Below are 14,870 nucleotides of genomic sequence, written 5' to 3' on the forward strand. Positions count from 1 at the left end.
GAGGGGATGTGCAGGAGCGGGCGGCCGCAGGGAGGGGATGTGCAGGAGCGGGCGGCCGCAGGGAGGGGATGTGCAGGAGCGGGCGGCCCCAGGGAGGGGATTTGCAGGAGCGGGCGGCCCCAGGGAGGGGATTTGCAGGAGCGGGCGGCCCCAGGGAGGGGATGTGCAGGAGCGGGCGGCCGCAGGGAGGGGATGTGCAGGAGCGGGCGGCCGCAGGGAGGGGATGTGCAGGAGCGGGCGGCCGCAGGGAGGGGATGTGCAGGAGCGGGCGGCCGTAGGGAGGGGATGTGCAAGAGCGAGCTCCCTCTCCACTTCTGACTTCTCTTGCAGGTCTCCTACACTAAAACCATCCTTTCTGCACACCCCCTTAACCACCATACACCACAGCTTTTACTAGTGTCATGTACCGGAGTTTGCGGTAGTAATTCTGTACTTTCTCAAGAGAAATCTGGTTAATCTGTTGTTGGATCTCCTCCAGTGTCAGATTTGTTCCAGGCTGGCACTGACCTTCCATACTCTGAATAGCTGCAATTACAAAATATAGTGTAAACTTCCAAAACTAATATAATATTAGGCTAATACATATTTAACATCTATGGTATGAAATAGTAAAATAAATAATTTAATATACAAAATTATAATGTTTACATTTACAAAATCCCAATCTGTGAAATAATCACACAAGTCATACAAGAATCTATTAATGGTCACAATGCTTTCCCAAAATGTAATGTAAAACATAAAAATGGTACAACAAAACCAGTACAACTAAGGTCACCAGATTTACTTTACTTAAATCACACCACTGTTTAACATCTATTTGTAACAGCAACTATGTGTGCCTGTATCGGACTAAATGTAATTCCATTCCAGTGAAATTCTGCTATTTTCATGTGGTTTTTGGATACTTTTCACCTGATTAGGGAAAAATTTGAACACAATGTTATCTTAAAATGTTCTGATCCCCTTAGTTGCACATTAGAGACTTAAAAAAACCCAAATGGTGCAGTTTTATGTAACACGTGTAGTAAAAATATAACATGGTATTAAATAATATATACGTGTGTGTGGTCATTTTTGGTAAATTAAACAGAAATTGACACACTGAGCATTACTTTAGTATCAATTATCTTGTGACTATAAACTTGCCATTCTGCAGAATTTATAACATGGGGAACATGAGGAAAACTATCTGTATTTAATAAATGGCAGATGATAGGTAGTAGGCACTAACATATCCCTTTCTGCACCAACGACAGAAGTCCCCCTCGCACAATGCTAAGCCGAGTTAGTGCGCAATACCTTTTGTGAACAGCACAGACTGAAGCTTTAAACAGCCCCCGTGTTCAAATCTGGTTGGTAATTTTGAGAAGTGGAAACTGTCCAGGTAAAAGATAACTTTGAGGGACTGTCGGCTGCCCTCTATGTGATGGAAAACTGCTGTGTCTGCAAGAGAATACAGAATACATCAACCTATGTGTGGAATAATTTACACATTAATTTACACATTATTCACAGGCCAACCGAAGTTAGTGAAAGGAAGTGATAAGTAGAAAACAAGTGGGATTAATATTTAAGTATTTCTACAATTCAATAAATAATATTTGAGTATTTTTAATATTAAAACAAACAACGGGTGGGGGCTAATCTCCAAAGATACCTACATGTTTTATTAATCTAACTTACATTTTAATTTCTCACAGGTGAACTTATCCCCTATCCAGATAGGTTTTATTCTATGTTTAGAGCTAATTGGACTTTACAAATATTGTGTCCTTTGTTATCGACATAAATGCAATGCTTATACTGTAATGAACAACCAGTTTTCTGTATAGCGTTTCAAGGCTATTATCAGCGCATAGGAGACATCCTGTGTTTTTGTATATTTTGTATTTAAGGAGTGATACCTTAGTCCCATTGCTGCTGTAATTAGCTCATGCAGCCTGGTCTGGTGGAGCGCGGTGCATAAGTTTGCTTTACACGTTGAGCCAGAATTACCAATGAGCCATAGAGCCACTGTTGCCCAAAAAGACACGCATGGGTTATATCAGGGATGGGACCCAGGCTTTAGTGAGTTATCTTTCATGGACAGACAAATGTGTTGTCCATTCTCCTTCTGCAGCTTTCCAGGGTGTTTGTTGTAATCCGAGCACTTGGGGTAGGCACAGTGGACACCCTCTGTAATGCAGGTACACATTGTCCAGTGGGGAATTGTTATCAGAAAACAGCCTCACGGAGGTCACATGACCGCAGGAACAGAAGTGGGCTTAAAAGAGGGAGCTCAGTCGCCCGGGCCCCTGTTCTACATACTACTTTGGACAGGCTAACTAGGGGTTAGGGCTTACGGCTCCAGTTGGACTGGTTCAGGATTGTATCGAGGATTGGAGCTGTTACGCCTCCACTGTCTTTGCTACTATGTGGATCTGAAGAAAGCAGGAGGACATTGTTCACTCCTCTGCTAGCAAGGTTGGGACCAAGCCCAGTGTGGCTCAATGGCTGAGACAGCGCTCCAGAGCAAAAAGGGATTATACCTCCTTTGGGGTAGGGTAGTACTACTTTTACTGTGTGAGTTGTGAGTTGCATGATGATCTGCATGAGTGGCCAGTTAGTTATTGTAAATTCTTACTTGCTACAAGAGTTTCATCCATCTGTTTGAAGTAAAAAACCACTTTATCCAGGTCTTGAAGTGTCGCTTTAATATCTTCCAGCATGATCCGCTCTTCTTTCTGTAACACATATGTGAGGAAATGTGTGAGGACATGTCAGTGCCTTCACTGCTTCAATTACATCATCATTCCGCGCACCCACATCACCTCTTTCTTACATCCCTTGCACTCTTCTCACATCACCTGTCTCTTACGTTCACTGCACAGTTCACGCAAACTCTCATCACACTTTTCTTCCATTACCCGCACTCTTCTCATGCTAACTGCACTCTTCCAGCTCCTTATCTCCAGAATTCTCTCCCTCTGTGTCCAGATTGAAACAGTACCCCGACCACTGGAAGCTTAAACCAAATACATAACGGTTACCTGTGAGCCCCCACTGGGTGAATATGCACACAATACACCCTCTCATATGTAGAATGTAAGCGCTTTTATGCTTTGTTGTACTTGTTCATGACTTCTTCTGGAAATTGGTGCAGCTGTGGTACAGTACATGAATACATACATACATATATATATATACATCCATATACTTATATACATCTAAATCCAAATACATGCTTACATCTACTGATACATCCATGAACTTGCATATATCTACATATATGTGCACATATATACTGATACATTCATGAACTGGCATACACTTCCAAATATGTGCAAACATTTACTCATATACTTCACTTTGGCCATTGGATGTATGTGTGTACCCCATATACTTACACACTTCTACATCCATATACATGCACCTACATATACACATATATGTGTACTCATCTATATACTTACATCTACATATACACCCATCCTAAATCGTGACGGTACCTGACTAAATCTGTTCGCCTGACCAACATAGATCCAATAAAATATAAGGATATATAATTCGGACAGAGGAGGGTAGTTGGAACCCACTGATGGCTCCAGATTCCAGAATTGTGGAACACATATGCTCTTTGTGTAGCAGCAGTCAACAGAATTGTTACTAGGATATATATTACATATCTCTGACCACTTGTCAAGAAACCTGTCTCCATAGGCTTTATATTTCACTACAGGATACACTGTTTCTTATGTGACATAAAACAGTTTCAGATGTTTTTTCCCATGTAAAGTTATTGGCAGACACCTCGCTGGGGCTGTGTTTTATCTTTCTCTGAATCAACACAGTTAGAATTTACTTGTGTAATGTGTGGCTGGACCAGTCTGAACCCCCATCTAATTTCACCAAAGTGGGTGGGGTTCATAATTTGCATACATATGAACTCAAAAATGGAAAGGATAAGCACAATGGATGTCCACCATCTGCAAATTTCCCCTAATGAAAGTGGATTTGTGAAACACAAAGAGAGTACTATGAAGTTAGATATATTTACCACATTGGGTGACAAAAGTGACTGGTAGCTAAGTAGGACCCCTGTGACTGCGATCTGTTCCAACCACTTTCTGCTTGCCTCCCGGCTACTCTCCTCGTACTCGCCATTATTGTTGTATCGGTAGTTGAGAGCGGCCATGAGCTGCTCTGTAAAAGTGCAGATGGCGGCTACCAGCGTCTGACAGAAAATGGCGTCTCGTCTGACTTGCAGGGCAGTATCTAGGAACAAGAGAAGATTACTACTAAGAATCCTCATAGACGACATGACATATGCATAGACAATACAACCCAAACAGTGCAACCCTAGGATTTGTATGAAGGGACTGGTAGAAGTGTGGACATTCACTTAGGGGGAATTACATCACTTGTGAAACACAAGTGTTTGGGGCGTATATTTTGATTACAGAGAACTGAAAAAGTACAAAAGCTTTGAAAATCACACTTATATAGAAATAGGACACTGCAAGAAAAGGATACTTGTTAACTTGTTATATGGACACCACTCTGTCAGCACTTCCAGGTCATTCCATCCATCAGCTCCCATGTTAAGGAGCCCATAACAAGGCAGTCATTGAGAGCCAGGCCAGCAGTGGGATTGGGTTTAGTGTGGCTGAGCTCCGCAGATGGTAATAAAAATCTGCTTGCATTGCGCTGAGTGGATATAACGCACAGGCAGTGCTGAAAGAGTAACGTTAGGCTCCAAGAAAAAAGTATCTCCTGCTACATAACATATGACTGAGGGGCAGGTATGAGAACTGGTGACAATCATAATTTGATTACACAGGGTGCACACATATGGTGACTTTCCTAAAAACTAGCAGAGAAAGCTCCCTCCAGTCAGGTATTAAATTCCAAAAATGTTGCTTTTACGGTCTGTTCCTATTTTATATTTTAATTTTAAGTTATGATTGCAATGATTCTCCTCTCTGAATTTCAATGTATATGTAACAATTGAAAGGAAAAAACCTAGTGCCAGGATTCAGGGGCTCATTTAGAGGAGCTTCAGAAAGGGAGTAGCCACAAACATATTACAAAAAGGAGAAATAGGTAAAGAAAATGGAGACAGAAATCGGGTCGCCAGCTGCAATGTATTATGTACAAAGGAAAGAATCAATGTATTTCTTGGTAAAAAATCTTTTTTATCAATTAATGTTATTTAAATAAATAATTGACACAAAATATATTATGATGTTGTTGTAATTAATGTGGCTTGTGGAGATGGGGTTTTTATGTCTGTACCCACAATAATTAAATTATATAATATATCATTCAGCTAAATTAACATGGAGAGTACCTGTGCATTTCAGCAGGGCCAAGAGAAGCTGGTTCTTCCCATCTGGAAAACAGAATGAAAACTAAATACCACCAATCAAACTGGTCTCCAAACTAGTTGCACAGAACATAGTTAAATCTAGAAATGTAAAGTGACAATGATGACGTGTACAATCCGTCCTATACGATCAATTTCTGCAATACAATTTAACATTATATTATTTTTTTCATCCAGCCAACACTATTCTAAAACTAAGGATAATGATGGTTTCAACCATATTGCTGCCTTTTAACTCTCAGCAGTGCAAGCAAGTGAATGTCATTTGGAGGGAAAATAAGTGAACTCTCCCTGTGCAAATTTAAACAAATACTGTGATCATAAATAAATAAGATGACAGAGGCCACATACTGTCTCTCTTTGACATGTCTCAGTTGTACATACCTTCCACATATTTCTGTATACTCTCCACCAAAGTTTTGATGGAGTTTGGCAGGTTCCACGGATCTTCTCGAATGCTGATCTGAATCATGCTCCTACACTTAATAGTCCACTCTTCCTTTTTCTGGAATTCTGCGGGGTAAAATATACAAATACAGAAAATTCTTCCATTAAGATCACAACATGGGGATACAAAAAAAATCAGATGCTGGACCATATATGCAATGGAAAACAATAATAAAAGGTGTCAAGAAAACAGGATCTATCCATGTTTGGCCAAATTTCTTGTCATTTGGCTGCCAGGTTCGAGGAGATCCAGCTATTTGGTGCACCGGCTGAGCAGTCAAATCTCGTACAGGTTCACTATTCACTTGGTGTGATATTGGGCCAATTGACCCAGATTATGCCCCATCTTCCCGTCATATAATCCAAGTGCTTCATATTCTGTCTTTTTATATGCTTTTATATAGCCAGGATTTAAATGGGACCTTTACTAAAAATGCATTGGTCATAAACATCTCATACATGTGTTCACTGGGCATAAGGAACACATGTTAATTAGAGGAAACTGACTGAGACAGTAACAAGTATGATTTTTATGATCAGATTCATTTTCTGCTTAACAGTTTACAGAAACTAACAAGATAATAAATAACCTACCATGGGAAAAACAAGTTTATGAAAGATCTTACACCAATGCAAGCAAATTGTATAAACATATAAAGAAGTGTCGGGTATGTATAATAGACAATTGTGTATAATTGTGAATAATCTGTGTAAAGAACATTATTGTCCAGTCTACAATCTGTCCTTATTTCTGCTTACACAAGTGTGTACATAACAGCCATCTAAAAGAGAAATACTAGGTCAGAGAGAAATAGTTCACAATTTTCCAGCCACTTTCAGTTTGTACGCTTCAGCTGAGATGTTTCTTCCTAATCTCATCTCAGTGGAAACATGTCAGCCAATCAGACTCCAACACAAACTGGAAAGTCCTGATTGGCTGACAAGATACTCTGGAGGCTTAGTGATGTTTGCTTGTCTCCATCAGACTTGGAAAAGTACTAATTATGGAACTAGGAAAGTCTGGTTTTGTAACTCTAATTTCCCAGTAGTGAATCATTCATTGATTGTTCTGCTGTCAGTCACCTTGCAAGCTGTGTTCCATTGGAAAGTGCTTTGTCTCTTCAAAGGCCTTAGACATGATGTTTCCTTTGAGGAGTGTTATGATTGCATCCACCTACAGAGAGGAGCAGAAAGGAGAAACGTAAGAGGCAAACCATATCAGGCTTTCATTTTACACTTCTGGTTCCCTGCAACACTAAGCAGTGAAAAAGAACTCGCTTATTATCTCTAGATGTCCATAACAAGATAGAAATACAGTAGTGTCTGCTTTCTAGAATAGAAGACTGCTCCTCTTTCCTCTCCCAGTCCAAAAACATACTGGTGGATTAATTGACTTCTGACAAAATGTGTGTGTGGGGTTTGGACTTTAGATTGTACGCTACAATAGGGCGTGGACTGATGTAAATGACAACATATTCTCTGTATTGCTAAAAAAAAAAAAGAGAAAGCAGAAAAGTATCTTATTTAGTGACATTCTTACATTTAACAAGCTAAGATTCCTCATCATATACAGGTGTTGCTTCCTTTCAGCCAGCAGAGGGAGCTCTACACCTGGGTTTCTCAAAATTGTCCGCTTAAGCTTGTGTGATGGTAAATGTTTACGGAGTACCTCTAAAGTGTGTTTGTTTATACTAAGTACCGCCTGGTGTGTGTACATTGATTCAGAGTCCCTCCTCATCTGAATAAATGTATACCAAGACGTGCCTCTTGCATTTACATGTTTTGAAAGTACCCTTCTAACTAGTTTCATCAAAGCTTTATTACTTACTAATAGATATAACTCAAAATAGCATTACATTTAACAGACTGAAATGTCTCTTGCATCTACCTAAATTAGCCCTTGGGGTACACATACCACAGGTTGAGAACCTAGGATTTACACCATATTATAGAATTTATTTAAACAGTTAGGATCACATGACTTCTCTTCTAGATGATAACATTTCTGAATGAGCTGAGCCAGGAGCTGAATACCGCAGCTATGATAAATCTTTGAGTTGGAGCTGAAGAATCTGTTACACGCCACTCTCCTATGTAGAAATGTGTACTACTGCGGAATAACTCTACTAATCATCCATGTAAGTGTAATATTACAGACAGAAGTGACAGTTACCTGGTTAAAGAGATGCTCTAGGCAGCCATGCAGTTTGTCCTGTTTGTCTGATGGGATCCGCATATCACAGGGCAGCTCGTCCCCTGATCACACAGCAATAGGGATTATTAGAAAAGGAGACAATACAGAGGCATCTACTACCGTGTGTGTATAAAGGTGAAGAGTAATGGTGGCCAGTAACAGATTTTATCTGGAGGTCAAATACATTCAGGGCTCCAATATCTCTCATTCCCTTTGTGTGTCTGGAGCAAAACAATCCTGTCACTCACACACTACACAACCTCATACACGGCCTGGTTATATAAGCAGCTGGTGAATAATAAATGCTGGAAAGAAATGTTCTAACTACAGTGGCAGGGGGCATGGGGCACTTTTTATACGAATAGAATTCCAGATGAATCGGTGTCCTCCTTCTCTGACACCGTCAAAGGCCATCTAGATACAGCGTCAGGATAGGAGCAAATTATCTTACTACACTACCAAGACACCAGAAAGAAATACCTAAGGTATACAGCGATACAAGAGATATTAAACTGGACAGGACAGGCACCTCTATACCTCTTGTATCAGTGTGTACTGCAATTTTCCCATATTGCAAAGTCCTGTGTAATATGTTGATTTTATATAAATACCAAGTAATAATAATAATACAGGGGTAACGTAAGCTAAAGTATACAGAGATTTACAAAGCTATAAATGGATATAAGAGATATACGGATATACATGAAAGATACACAGATATCCCCAGAGGTGTACAGCAGTATACATGATCAAATTCCTTTTACCCAGGTACATTTCAATTTATTGTAACATCATTATGAAATGAGCTAAACAGATATTGTACCTGATCCCATCTCGTCGCTCCCCAGGTAAGAGCTGTTACTGCGCACGCTTGTGTACGACAGGACCGAATCCCGATTGCTATTACATTCACTGCAAAGAGCGAAGAAAGGATTAGAAATTGTGTACAATGTTATGTCTCTTCAGCATTCCAAATTTTTCACAGTTACCGCACCAATCATACAATGATGCATGTCGTATAAATGTATCCCTATGGTCTAGATGTTACATATACAGCTTATAAAAGAAAACTATATTTTAATAGCACTTAGGAAATGATCAAGATTCTTATAAAACTCTAATGAAATTGACCATATTTACTACAAAATACAATCACAAGATCAACTGGGGAGGAGGGAAAATGGAAGAAAGTCATTTATATGGTTTTGCTATAATTGATCAACTAACTCCTGTTCGGGCCTGGGTCCCCAATTATGAAGCTCTATCAGATGTTCAGAATGATCATAGCAGCACACAGCTAATAATGTGCTCTATGTGACAAGTGTGTTGTCTACAAAGCCATATTCAGCAGGTAATGACGAGCGGAACAAGGGCTCTCAAGCACAATTCTGAATAACAAGGGGGCAGCAATAGGTGATTTTCCACGAGGTCAGAAAATTAACTATTTTATATCCATTCCATCTTGCCCTCGTTGACTAGCAACCAGGAGATTGATGTCTGTGAGTGAGAGCCATAACTCAGCAGCAGAATCAGAGAACCTCTGTCAAGTGTATTTCTGCCTAAATATAGCTCTTAGCATCGAAAAATCCCTAATGTCCCTACACCGAGAAAGGAAGAAGTGTCACCTCACATTGTATTGTAAGGAATATAATATGGCTGGACTCCAACACGAATAGTCAACTCAAATGAACAAAGACACTATATTTATTATTAATCATCAATTAATGACATAACCTGGATTTAAGTAGAAATAAACAAATATAAACAGGATTATATTATAAATCTATACAAGACTAGTGTTTCACATACTAAACAAGTACTAAACAGAAAGTACAAGCTAATTGTATATGAATGTTAATTGTTAAAATAATTTACACACAAATTTCTATTTACAGCTATGGGGCGTTTTACCTGGAAACAAGTTATTCAGATTTGGGGAATATTTTGCTGCAGTAATCAATGCAGATAAGTCCACATACAGCATTTGTTACTTATTATGGCCTTTAGAATATGAAAACCACATTAAACACAAATATTGACATTAATGTCTAATAATTTATTAGAATCACTACTAATATGGGCATCACAATGCAGTATACACGTAACACAGCATTTGTCGGCAAATGTACATCGTGTACAATGAAGACCAGGATCGGAGCAACTAACTCCCCCATGTGGCCAACATGAGCAACACTAGATGTAGACATTCAGCCATCATTGTATGTATTGCATGCTCAACAGCAAAAAATGATAGTATAGAAGACTATAATGCTGTCATAATTGCACATTGCTGAGTGTATGAATTTCTAAAGTGCGAGTGAAAAACACAATTTTACATGAGGACATTGCTGTACTATAGAGGGTCATTTGACTAGCTTAAAGGTTGTATAGGGAATAATGTATCCACTACGGTAGTTAACAATATATTATAAGTCATCTTTGCCTGCAGACTTCTAATATCATTATAATTATATCAGGTGGTACAAGATCCTCTGAAGAGAAAAGACTTCATTGATTACTTTACAACTGACACCCAGAGAGTACTATAATATATTACAACCCACTCTGGATATCGAGTCGCCAATTCCACAAAGACCTTCCGTACAATATGGATCGTTTTGGTTGAGTAAGAAATACTGTAGTAACTGCCTGAGGTCGTACTACGTCAGTAAATTACAGATAGGCCTGTACAACAGAATTATTGTTTCGTGACCCATTTTTGATTGTGCAAAAGTAGAAATTTGCAGGGCAGATGTTCTTTATGATATCACTTGCCTTTTTGGCTGCATGATTGGTGCACCCAATATAATATTACTCCTCAGTGATGTGCAGACCAAAATGCAGTGAGAGCACAATAGTTAGTAGGCAACTACTAGTTGCACATGGTAGGAGCTGGGTGGATTGGTGCATTACTTGCTCAGTATGTGTTTAGTTATGTACCAAAGTACAAAAACAACTTGATGGGGGTGAGATAATTTAAATAAGATGGCAGGGGTGAAGAAGGCACACTTATGGAGGTGTTCCCCATTTTACAGCTGGCAGCACTTCATTTTTCTCCTTACAAATGCACGTTACTTTCCCACCTGCCCGGGAATGAAGGAAACCAGGCAACCTTCTATACATTTAATGGGACACATTTTGCCGCCTGCAGTTACACTTGATGAAAAAGCGCAGTCTACCAATGTAATAAAAAAAAACACAGAGAAGTGGCAAATGTAATAACCACAGTTCTGATGCCCCCTCGCTAAGCACATCCCCCTTTTACCAAGGCAGTTCCAAGAATTGGGTGTGCACCTTGAAATGCGCTAAGAGGCATATTAGGCACATTTGCACAAATAAAAAAAGTAGTGCATATAATGAATTTTTTTTATTCAGACACTCGAAAACCAATAAGCAACATAATAAACGTAATAATGCATACTTCATAAATAATTTGTTTAAAAATGAGAACTGACCTATAGGAGTCTCTGTAACTCACAGTGTCGTGCCCTGAATCTTCTTGATCCTCCTCAGACACCATGAAACAAACTTTCTTTACACCTCCCGGCTCTGCCCTGTCTCCGTCATCCGTTACCAAGGAGGAAGGGGGTGTCCCGTTCGTGGACATGGCCTCACACACAGCCTCAGCCTCCAGGGGCTCCGTTATAGTGGACAGTAGCCTGCAGAGATTGGAGAATTCACATACTGAACTTAGTTTATAGAAAGATGCCCAGTCCTTCCCACCAGAAACATACATAACACTGGAACCATCAGAGGAACTCTAACCATGTTTTTTTTATTTTCCCTTTGTATATGTCTAATATAACTAATAATAAATGGATAATTGTATAAAACTATTCTTGCTATAGTACATAACCTAGTTTATATGATGGTGACAGCAAGTCTGTTCACAGAGCTCACCGTTCAGTACAGTTACCATTTGTCTTCCCTTCCCCATAATCCCTTCACCTCCTCCCAGAGCTCTCCTCTCTTGCTGAGGCGTTAAAATCATCACACAATACAATAATTTGGGGAGTGGCCTAATGGCAACAGATAGGTGTAACAGCAAAGGGGGGTACGCCAAACCCAGGAGGTATGACTGAGACTGCAGGACACAACTGCCAGAGTTAGACAGTTGCATTTAATCAATCCCTCTGTATGCAATCAGGTGCAGTTACCTGTGCTAGGCACCTTTTTAAGATCCGAAAAATTTTCAGGTTAGTGTCCATTTAATAAAGAGCTAGTGATCGCTTGTGAACAACCAATGAGCAGGCTACGGAATGTTCCATCTATGTGTCATGTCTTACTTGTTAATCTGGGTGACATATTGTTTCATTTCCTTCACTGCCACGTCCAGCTTGTTAAAGAGTTGCAAATAGGCATCCTGGATCTCGATGTCTTCATGTTTCAGCAAGTAGCTTAGACCGCGCTCTTCCTGGCTCGCACCCCCATTCATATGAGGGAAACTGCCGTCCATGAAGCTTCCATTCATCCCTTCTGCTTCTTCCGTTTTCAGACACCTCCATGCGGGTGCTGCCATGCTGGCAATGCAATGCTGAGAGTAGGACATGGGATTCAAACTGCCAACTGCACAGAGAACAGGTGGAAGAACCCATGAGACAACAAGAGGAGAGAACAACACTTGGGCATTGGGCTAGTAGAGCAGGAAGTACTCCAAACTCACAGAATAAACCAGGCACAATAGAGACTTGGGAAATGGGGACACACATGACTGATAATGCTTATCCCTACTGTAAATCATATGGGTATTTGAAATAACTGAGGAGTTCTGAGACAATATATAAGCATAATGAACACTAAAAGTGAGGACATCAGAATTTACTGTAAATACAGATATATTTTACATGATTTTATAGACTTGTGTTGTACTGATTATATCACTAACTTTGCTTGAAAAGTCCTATTTCCACAATTATAAGAAACAACAGTAATAGATGAAACGCTACTAAATGACTATTATTCAAAATGGTTTCCCCTGCAGCTAATTCTACATTAATTCAGTTCTTTATAGTGCATCCAGCATACTAAATCCCAGTCCCGCTACATACAACACACTGTATTTCCCTGCATGGATGGTGCGAACCTCCCCTACTATCGCTCTATGGAAATATTTGATAAATGACTCCCTCCTACATGAAAATGTTCTGCATAACCATTACAAATGCCCAACATTGTCCAAGATATGGGGTATATGGTGTGAGTCTCCACTAACAATTTCTCAAAACACTTGAATGTCAAAGCTTTGGTAGTTAAGATAATTATACGGATTTATTCATACAACTTCATAATGTGGTACAGTCTATTTTGTCTCCGTATCAGGTCACGTTGTATCAATTTGTTTCATGACCGAGCATGGTTCTAATTACTATGCTGTTGATTCAGCCACTCAATGCTGCTTCCAACTGTAAACTGCAATGGCTATAGTGTCTTGTATAAGCTACAGATGGTTTTATCTCCTGGATAGTATTTGTGGTTAGATGGTTTAATGCTGATGAGAAACAGTCATTTCTATAAGAGCAATAATGAGAATGATCACTCTCCCTCTCACGAGTTCTGCCTATAAAGAGTAGAGATGATTGGGTATTATGTGCAAGATATGTATGTAATACACAAAGTCAATGCAGACCAGAGGTTCTTAGAGTAATCCTCATATCTTGTCTCACCTTGGTCTGGATCAAGGCCGAAAAATGAGTTTTTCCGTCCAAAACGAATGCTGAAGGACCTCCCCACCGAAGTGGTGGTTTTAGGATAGGACACTTCCATGAGGTTAATATGGCAATTGGTAGGGCAAAAATCCATACTCTGAAGTGGATGTGGGTCACTAGTGGCTTGTTTAAAAGATGGACTCACTTTCATCTTTAGCTCATCTGCAAACTGAGAGTAAATGAATCAGGATCATGGAGAGATGAAATGAAAAGACAAAGGGGAGAGAGACGTTGCAAATGATAGAGGAAAGGAAAGGAAAGGGAGACAATGAAAATGAGTGTGAGATGAACAAGAAAGGAGAGCAGAAAAAAAGGCAACATTATCGGACAAAAGTCAATAGCAGGTTACAGATAATGTACAAAAAGAAAGATGAAAGTAGTCAAATAAAGGTCCAGATAAAGAACCAAAGGCTACAGAAGATTACAGATATTATAAAACACACAAAATGTAGAGGCAGTGAAATACAGGTCAACAGAAAGAACCACAGGGTACATACATTGTATAAACAGAAAAATGAAGGCACTGAAATACAGGATAAGAGAGAATAACAAAACTACAGAGAGCAGCAGTCAGAGATAATGGACTAATCTATGCAATGCATGGGAAATCAGCTACAGGAGACACACTGATTTATGAAGAAGGAGAGAATGGACAGAAGAATGAACCCACAGAACAGACATATTCCTGCCTAACTTGACTGAAATACCTCCTCATAATTTGTAATTCTTCCACTGATGTTCTCCAGCTTGGTGTCACATATTTGCCGAAACTCATACTGCGGCATGGTCATCACCGACTTACTCATGGAGATGAGTTTCATACAATTTTTCACAAACTGAATATCATCAGCAATAAAGGCTTTGAGAATCTAGCAAAATAGAATTACACATTACAAATACATAGCTTTAGGGAGTGCAATGAAACAAAGAGCTATTTAACTGTGAATTTCACATAGACCCCTCCAAAAATTAAAGGAAATCTCTGGGGGGAATTCAATTCCCCCCGAATTTGCGGCGTTAAAACGATTACCGTTATTACGGTAGTTTTAACCCGGCTTTCTGCTTGCAGCTCAGGGAGCTGCAAGCAAAAAGCCGGTGTTGAAACTACCGTAATAACGGTAATTACATTCACTATTACCATAATAATGGTAATAAT

General features: G+C 39.6%; 1 protein-coding gene across 1 annotated transcript in view; it reads right to left on the reverse strand.

Moving 5' to 3' along the window:
* PREX1 (phosphatidylinositol-3,4,5-trisphosphate dependent Rac exchange factor 1) overlaps positions 1–14,870 on the reverse strand; it is a 192,644-nt gene that overhangs the window by 10,489 nt on the left and 167,285 nt on the right. Inside the window, exons 23-35 of the mRNA XM_075176396.1 lie at positions 14,422–14,583; positions 13,673–13,883; positions 12,296–12,575; positions 11,465–11,668; positions 8,833–8,921; positions 7,989–8,071; positions 6,899–6,989; positions 5,753–5,881; positions 5,333–5,374; positions 4,040–4,257; positions 2,627–2,726; positions 1,303–1,446; positions 408–525 (exon numbers count right to left, since the gene is read on the reverse strand). Coding sequence (XP_075032497.1) covers positions 408–525; positions 1,303–1,446; positions 2,627–2,726; positions 4,040–4,257; positions 5,333–5,374; positions 5,753–5,881; positions 6,899–6,989; positions 7,989–8,071; positions 8,833–8,921; positions 11,465–11,668; positions 12,296–12,575; positions 13,673–13,883; positions 14,422–14,583 — 1,871 coding nt within the window. The remainder of the gene's footprint in view (positions 1–407; positions 526–1,302; positions 1,447–2,626; positions 2,727–4,039; positions 4,258–5,332; positions 5,375–5,752; positions 5,882–6,898; positions 6,990–7,988; positions 8,072–8,832; positions 8,922–11,464; positions 11,669–12,295; positions 12,576–13,672; positions 13,884–14,421; positions 14,584–14,870) is intronic.

This window comes from Mixophyes fleayi, chromosome 6, assembly GCF_038048845.1.
Source record: "Mixophyes fleayi isolate aMixFle1 chromosome 6, aMixFle1.hap1, whole genome shotgun sequence".
NCBI lineage: Eukaryota > Metazoa > Chordata > Amphibia > Anura > Limnodynastidae > Mixophyes > Mixophyes fleayi.